This window comes from Nelumbo nucifera, chromosome 1, assembly GCF_055504915.1.
Source record: "Nelumbo nucifera cultivar China Antique chromosome 1, China Antique-T2T, whole genome shotgun sequence".
Lineage (NCBI taxonomy): Eukaryota > Viridiplantae > Streptophyta > Magnoliopsida > Proteales > Nelumbonaceae > Nelumbo > Nelumbo nucifera.
The window spans coordinates 70,492,375-70,500,940 of record NC_142649.1 but is presented as its reverse complement, the minus strand read 5'-3'; the positions used below and the strand labels follow the sequence as shown (position 1 = coordinate 70,500,940).

The 8,566-nt window shown below is 38.0% G+C and overlaps 1 protein-coding gene across 1 annotated transcript; it reads left to right on the top strand.

Annotated features, from left to right (window-relative positions):
* The first annotated feature begins 341 nt into the window (after positions 1 to 341).
* Positions 342 to 5,948, top strand: LOC104612767 (protein SKU5 SIMILAR 14-like). Its single transcript, XM_010280336.3, has 8 exons — positions 342 to 667; positions 773 to 882; positions 2,695 to 2,965; positions 3,422 to 3,524; positions 3,629 to 3,974; positions 4,060 to 4,425; positions 4,512 to 4,590; positions 5,469 to 5,948. The coding sequence occupies exons 1-8, from the start codon at positions 530 to 532 to the stop codon at positions 5,679 to 5,681; spliced, it is 1,626 nt and encodes a 541-aa protein (XP_010278638.1). The 5' UTR covers positions 342 to 529; the 3' UTR covers positions 5,682 to 5,948.
* The last annotated feature ends 2,618 nt before the right edge of the window (positions 5,949 to 8,566 follow it).

The window sequence follows — 8,566 nt, the reverse complement described above, 5'->3', positions numbered from 1 at the left end:
TCCCAAACTCCACTTAGTACGCCAGTAAAGAAGTAAAGTTTTTTTTGGTAACTTGATAAAAGCTTGGTAAATCCAAATCGTATGTAATACCCAAAAATAAAACTGTTGAACTCGTCGCTCACTCCGTTCGAAGCCTTGGGAGTGGAGAGAAGGCCGGAGAGTTCTCCTCTTCTTTACAACACTGACAGCTCACACTCTCTCTCTCTCTCTCTCTCTCTCTCTCTCTCTTCCGAGTACAAAAGGCTCCTGTGGATCAGAGATCGAATACTTCAGGCTTACCGACTTCTTCATTCATTACCTCTGAACAAACAGAGGCACACTGAGGACAGGCACAGAGAGAAGGGGGGACTCCCATATTTTATTTTTCTTTGTTTGTTGTTTTCTTCTCCCGCCCTTCTCATCGGTAACCCTTTTAATGGCGCCGTAGCAGCTAGAGACTCTCTTTTGTATAGATCTCCCCATTTATTTCAACCCCATTTAACCATTTATTATAGAGGCGAAGGTCTGGTAGAGAGAACAGGAGGACGTGATGGGGGACAACAGGTTTCTCTGTTCTCTCCTGCTCTTCCTTTTTCTTCTTTCTTGCGTCAATGCCGAAGACCCTTACAGATTCTTTACATGGAAAGTTACTTACGGCGATATTTATCCTCTCGGAGTAAAACAACGGGTACTCACTCATCTTTCATCTCTTCCCCCTCATTTTACTCTTTAAATTTCAACTTTTTATTACATATTTTCAGAGTGTTTGGGCTAATTCTGGTTAACGTTGCAGGGTATATTGATAAATGGCCAGTTTCCAGGTCCTCAGATCGACTGCGTTACTAATGATAACTTGATTGTCAGTGTTTATAACTACTTGGACGAACCATTCCTCATCTCATGGTACATAAGCCGACTTCCTCTGTTCTTGTTGTTGTTGTTTCGTTTGATTTTTTAGTATTTTCTGTAGTACTAAATTCCCTTCTTTTTTTTCCTTCCTTCTGCATTTGCTCTCTTTTTATAGTTAGAAAACAGTTAACAAAGATCTAGGATTATAACAGTTTCTGAGTATTGCTTTGAATAACCAAGTTCTACCGATAATTTTCCTGATAAAACATTCATTGATGCCCGGTAGCATTGGCGATAAGGGGAGAAAAAGGGTATAGACTCACTGGGAGTCTAGAAGTGGAAGAATAGAAGAGTAATTCTCTGAGAAGCAGTAGCAATAGGGTTATTTTGGTAATTCAGATTGGGGACATCACTGGGAGGATACCATCTGTATACTTAAACTTTTTTACTTTTCTACAGAGAAAAAGGCGGGAATCTCTTTGCTGTCAGGGATTGGGTTAGATTGGTTGTTCTAACTTTGGGGGTCCATCAATCAATAACAACTATATTCCAAAAAACGTTTTTACTTTTTACTTTACTGTAGAGGGACACTGATTTGCTATATTAGTGACTCACCGTATTAAAAATTTAAAATGATGGTTATCGCTGATTGAAATACCAACGATATTGCCAATGGACAATATTGTTGACCACCAATTTACTGTGTAGATCTGGGATCTGAAACCAGCTGGGCTACTGAATTTATATACCATGTTAATTAGATGGACCTACCCCACCTTGGAGGTTGATGACCCGATGGTGCCTCGCTTATTTATGGATCACGTGTGAAGAAAGACAAGATATGCTTTTCCATTCTTTGTTTTGTTGTAGAAAAATTAATTTAAGTCAATTCTGTGCTTGGCCTCAAAATTCAATCCCAATTTAGTTGGTGTTTCTTTGGTATAACATTCAGTTATGATTTTGTATCACAGTTGCTGAGAAGAGGTTGTGTGGTTGTCTTATTTGTTTGTGAGAAGTAAAATGAATTGGCTACCACTTCAACTGAATGAGAATGGAGGTGGGAGGGTTATCTGTGTAGGATGCAAGATGATGTGGTCCCCACTTTGTATGGAAGAATTTATGTAGGAAGAAGGTGGTGCAAATTTTGCATCAGTTTATGGATGTGATATTTACACTGCAGATGACTGCAAACAAGACAAAGTACAAATTTTGTATTAAGTGGAAATGAAAATTATAATTGCAAACAAGAAAAAGGCAAAACTGAGCCCGGTACAAATTTTGCGCCCAGTCAAGGCTTGCACTGCAACCAAATGCAGCCCAAGGAACACCACAGAAGAGTTGCTCTGTTCCAGAGAAAGACGAAACACAAACTCAACCACAGACAGAACACGTTGTAAATTGTTGACCTACCTGATTGAACTTGTGAGTACAGTTGTCACAATTGGGCAAACAGAACGTATTCTAAACCGGTTTCTCAGTTTCAAGTTGAGGAAGAAGGTTTTGGGGTCCCATCCGTCTGATTGAATTGGACGGATTCACTTTGACTGGGTTGACCTCACATACGTTTTTCCTATCAAAGAGGAATGTTAGCAAAGCACATGCAATACGCTACATACACGTTGAGGCCTAGAGAAGACATTGTCTTTTATTTCTCTTTTGGTGGGCCTTGCAGATCTGTTCTGCACTGCATACAGCTGAATGTCTTCTACTACTAACATTGCCTTTTTATATATTGAGGAATTTGTTCATTTATTTCCTAACATTGAATTCACCTATTCTGTGATTATGTATTGGTTATCCATAGAAGATAGAAGAAATTGATATATTTATCCCAACAGAATTTAACAGTTGATTCAAATTGACCAGGAATGGCATACAGCAGAGAAGGAACTCCTGGCAGGATGGTGTCTATGGCACCAATTGTCCCATTCCCCCTGGCAAAAACTTCACTTATGTTCTTCAAGTGAAGGATCAGATTGGCAGCTTCTTCTACTTCCCTTCTCTTGGATTCCACAAGGCTGCAGGAGGGTTTGGTGGCATCAAGATCAACAGCCGTCCAATGATTCCTGTCCCTTTCCCTCCTCCTGCTGGGGATTTCACAGTATTGGCTGGTGATTGGTTCAAGAATGACCACGCTGTAAGTAGTTTGGATGATTTCAAATAGTATGCTAAATTGCCTATTTTAAATTAAACTTCAGGTTAAGTACTGATACCCTGTATTGTATTTCCATGTTAGTTGTTTCTTGTGTGTAATTGGCTAAATAAGTGCTGTGGAAATATATGGCTCTATATGGACCAACTATATCTTATTCTTGCCTCTGTATTACAACCATGAACATGTCTGTCTCATGACTCTGAAGATTTAGCTGATTAGGTAGCTCCAGCAATCCATTTCGTTGCCTTAGTTTTAGACTGGTGAAACAAAAGCATAGCAAATAGTTCAAAAAGAGTTGCAAAAATGCGTCATTTTATGCAGATGCAAAAGCTAGTCATTTGATGCCAAAGATATTTCAACTCTTTCTTGTTTCTTTTTTTTCCCTGAATTTTGCATTTTGTCTCTCTAAATATCATATTGGCTTATTTGGGTTTACAGGCTTTGAGAGCAATCTTAGACGGTGGTCACAACCTTCCATTCCCCGATGGACTTCTCATCAATGGCCGTGCCTGGAATGGTTATACATTCACAGTGGATCAAGGTAAACATCACTACATCAGGATCATCCTTTTCATGTCATAGCTGCAATTTCGCTATATGCCTTTATTTTGGTTTTACCATCTACTTGATAATCTTACTGTACAGGTAAAACATATAGGTTCCGGATATCGAATGTGGGTCTCACGACGTCTATCAACTTCAGAATTGCGGGTCATAAGATGAAATTGGTGGAGGTAGAAGGATCACACACACTCCAGAACACCTATTCTTCTCTTGATATCCATCTGGGACAGTCCTACTCTGTGTTGGTTACTGCTGATCAGCCTGCACAGGATTATTACATTGCTGTTTCCACCCGCTTTACATCCCCAGTCCTCACTACTACAGCCATTCTTCACTACAGTAACTCTTATGTACGGGTGTCTGGTCCTCCACCTGGTGGTCCTACCATTCAGATTGACTGGTCACTCAATCAGGCTAGATCTATCCGGTAATTTCCCAAATTTCATTAAGAAAGTCAATACATTCTACCATGTCAGGAACTCTCATTTAACTCTTGTGCTCTCCCATACCAGTTGGAATCTGACAGCAAGTGGTCCAAGACCTAATCCCCAAGGCTCTTACCACTATGGGTTGATCAACACCTCCCGCACAATCAGGCTTGCCAACAATGCACCTGTCATCAATGGTAAGCAAAGATATGCCGTCAACAGTGTGTCCTTCGTTCCTGCGGACACACCACTGAAAGTTGCTGACTACTACAAGATCCCCGGTGTCTTCTACCTTGGAAGCATACCAGATCATCCTACTGGTGGTGGTGGTTACCTCCAGACTTCTGTCATGCCTGCTGATTTCCGTACTTATGTTGAGATTGTGTTTGAGAATTGGGAAGATACTGTGCAGTCATGGCATATAGATGGCTATTCCTTCTTTGTTGTCGGGTATGATTGTCTACGAAGATTGTAGTTTTGTCTCCTAGTTCTTCTGCTCATGATTTCTGAAACTAGGATGTTTGTGGGATGAGCAGGATGGATGGAGGATCATGGTCGCCTGCAAGCAGAAACGGTTACAATTTGAGAGACACAGTTGCTCGTTGTACCACTCAGGTAAAAAATAGAAACCTAACAAGTCATTGGAATATGCATATATACATGTAACCTGTGTAACCATCCTCTATAGATTTCTTGCTGATTCCTCAAACCACCCTGGTAAATAGGGTGTTTACGATATGGTTTGGTGCAGTTTGGAGAAGATCTCAGACCAAACCAGCAAGTTATGGTTTGAGAAACTCCTAAATCGAACCAAACTGTTTTGGAATGGAAACCAAACCAGACCAAATATGGTTTGGAGACTTTGGACCATTTTATGATTCTATTAGGCTTAACCCAATTAGAAAGCCCAAATAGCACCCCCAAAAATTAAAACTTAAAACTTTTATTTCATTATTTTATTAAAGAGAGTTTATTATATATTTATAATTTTATGCATTTGATTTAGATATTATATATATATATATATACTTTTTTTTGAAGGCAATATATACTATTTTTGCATCATATATTTATACATTTATATAATAATAATAATAAATAATTTTGATTTATTGTTTACGGTTTGGTTCAGTGTATAAAATCAAATCTTAACTGTAAATCACAATAGCAAAATATCAAACTGAACCAAATTGTTTTTAGGTGCCAGGCCGAATCAAATCACAAATTTGATTTGGTTCGGTTTGATTTTGCAGTTTGAGTCGTACAGTGAACACCCCTGTTGGTAGAAAAGTTTCAGTTGCATGGATTTATATAGCTTAGAGAAATACGGAGGATGAAAGGAAGCATTGAGGTTCTGGTGTGATAGTGTAATATGCACTATTACACTATTCTATGAAGGTTATTGGCTTCTTAGAACTCCTGCTTGTTAGATGGGTAAAGCCATAGAAGGTTGCTGGGACATATCTTACAATGTTCTGTTTGACTGAATGCAGGTGTACCCCAAGTCATGGACTGCAATTTACATGGCATTGGACAACGTCGGAATGTGGAACATCAGATCCGAGAACTGGGCCAGACAGTACTTGGGTCAGCAATTTTATCTTCGCGTTTACTCTCCTGCAAATTCATGGAGAGATGAGTACCCTATCCCAAAGAATGCTCTTTTATGTGGTCGGGCTTCAGGACGCCGAACTCGGCCTCTCTGAATCGGCTGGACCCAGATTCCGTCACGAGAGGGTGACTGGTTCTTGGACGTTCAATATTAGGAAACGGGTCTATACAGTAAGATGTTAGTAGGGCTCAGCTCGAGCATGGATATTTTATTTTATGTTTCTTTCTTTTCCATTATTTCTTGTGGTGTTTCCGGTTATTGGTCTCTAGATAGTTAGTGGACATTATTTTTCATGGTTTGTTCTACCACCAGATTTAGTGGTGATAAATGCAATTCATGAGAGGATTTCAAGCTTCTACTACATCTAGACTCTCGTAGGTCTGAAACAATTTTTTGTCTAGCTTGAAAAAATTGTGAGTATCCACGAGTCTATTCTGGGGGAAATCCTCAACCCCCTTCAGAGCACCCGAGGGAAAAACAGGGCACATTATGAGGATTTCTTCTGAGGCAAAACTGAGCAACATGGAGCACGGTTATTTATCGGGTTGCAGGTTATCTCGATTTTTTCTGCCATGGACTGATATTTCAATATAAAAAGAATGAGATTCATGATAAGAATTTTATATCCAAGTGCTATAATGTTACTCAATTTTGCTCAAAGTAAGAATTCTGTGGTACTGAACCAAACACGGCCAAGGGTGCTAATACAAAACTTTAGAGGGAAGAAAGTGATGTAATACGGGATTCGGCCCAACGGAGTAAATAATTAAGTTGGTTTTGACAACCCATCTTAGTTCGTTATTACCAAGGTAGCGTTATTATAGAATTTCTATCGTAGTTCATATTTATCAAATTAGTGTCATAGTGTGATTTTCGAATTTGTATTCAATTAGGGTGTTTTTGAAGAGTTTTAGTAGGATTCTTAGAAAGAGTGTTCAAAATTGATTAGGAAGCTTCCTTTTATGAGGCATAAGAGTGTAAAGGAGTCTATATAAAGAGTAGTTAGGGTAAAGCTAGGGGAGTTTTATGTTGATTTTCTTTTAAGTACTCAATGAAGAGTTGTTTTTATTTATTTTGGCTTTAGTTCTTTTCTTTGAATATTCTCCGAATGTGATTTATTTCCGTATTGCCCCAGTTGGTATTGGAGTACAAATTTGATCATTTTTTGGATGATGGCTCCTAAGAAGAAACAAGTGGCTCACATCATAAAGCATAAAATTAACGATAAAACACAAAAAGAGGTGTCACTCCAAAACAAGGAATAATAGCTCCAATGCAAGTGCCTCCACTCAATTCTTTTCATTATCAAGGCAAGCATTCAGGTTTGCTATAGTTGTGGGTGGTGGTCAGAAACAATGGGAAATGGGTTTCAATATTGAGATCCTAAAGTTTCATTAAGGTTTTTCTACTTGGTAAGCAATCAAGCTGGTTATAATTGCAAGTAGTAAATAGAAGCGATGGGAAATAGATCTCAACTTTGTGTTCTTGGAGTTTAATGGAGGTATAACATCAAATGAATTCATAGACTAGAGTTCCATGGAGGAGTTAGCAATTTCAGAGCCTGGAGGTAAAATCATATCTTATGACTTTGTTGAGTGCATTAATATTGTTGATGATTGTAATAAAAATCTTGTGTGGCCATTCTCCTCAACAATATCTATTGAAGAACAACATGTTGATTGGACCAAACCTCCAATCTATGATGAATAACCCATTGCTCAGAAGGAGTATGTTATCCTTCATAATAAATTTCAAAATGATAGAGATAATACCTATCATCTTGGGGATTATGATCACATTGTCTTCATACAAGTCAATGAAGATCCATATTGGTAAGAAATTTTGCAATGTTCAGAAATGTCACTAAAGGAAGAACCATCTTATGTGTAGTGAAGGAAATATATTTCAAAATATAAGATATATAGTGAAGATATTCTAATTCATATTGGAGAATTGCACCACCAGTTATTTGTTAGAGGGTCAAAAACAAAGAACCGTAGCGAAAGTGTAACAATATATATTGGTGCCTCTTAGATGGTAACTTAAATCCGAAGTCGAATTCTCTCCAATTCGAGGAAGATGATGCAGTACGGGATTTGGCCCAACGGCGCAAACAATTACTAAGTTGTCTCAACATCCCATCTTAATTCGTTTTTATCAAGATAGTGTTATCGCAGAATTTCTATCTTAGTTCGTATTTACCAAGTTAACTTCACAACGTGATTTCTAAATTTGTATTCAATTAGGACTTTCTTTTTGAAGAGTTTTTAGTAGGAATTTTAGAAATAGTGTTCAAAATTGATTAGGAAACTTCCTTGTAGGAGAAATAAAGGTGTAAAAAAATCTATATAAAGAGTAGGTAAGGTAAATCTAGGGGAGTTTTATGTTGATTTTCTTTTAATTATTCAGTGAAGAGTTGTTCTTCCTGTTTATTTTAGCTTTAGTTCTTTTCTTTGAAGCTTCTCCAAATGTGGTTTGTTTCTGTACTGTGCTAGAAATCCAAGTGGTTTGGTTTTTGGCATCCCTCCCTTTCATCCTTAAGGAGTCAAGGACAAATAGAAAAATGGATAAACCGATTGATTGATCATTCATTTAACTAGTAAAATTAATTATCTTTTCAACAAAAATTCTTTACGTTGGAGGGAAGGTAGATGCGAAAAATCTTTCCTGCACTACATTTTATCAAAGAGTGCATGCCAATTCTATGAAAATAAAATTGGTTGGCAAAATGAACTTATGTAAAGATAAGCCATGAACAACTTCTCTTTATTCACCTTATCTAGTTTATACAACTTCCTTGTTGTCTTATGTCAAGACTAGCATACATCTTTGTTAGAGGAAATACACTTTGGATATTCTTCAGGATGTTGGCATGATCAGGTGCAAGCCCCATCCATTTCCAATGCTACAACAACAACACCTTGCTTTAGCTACTAGGCCGTTGCTCTAAGATGTAGTCCAGTACAAAAGACTTGTTGG

What these genes read in the sequence shown, in the direction of transcription:
- LOC104612767 (XM_010280336.3), top strand. Translation starts at nt 530, where the DNA reads ATGGGGGACAACAGGTTTCTCTGTTCTCTCCTGCTCTTCCTTTTTCTT. An exon ending in GAACCATTCCTCATCTCATG is followed by an intron (nt 883 to 2,694) that starts GTACATAAGCCG and finishes CAAATTGACCAG; the next exon opens with GAATGGCATACAGCAGAGAA. An exon ending in TTGCTCGTTGTACCACTCAG is followed by an intron (nt 4,591 to 5,468) that starts GTAAAAAATAGA and finishes GACTGAATGCAG; the next exon opens with GTGTACCCCAAGTCATGGAC.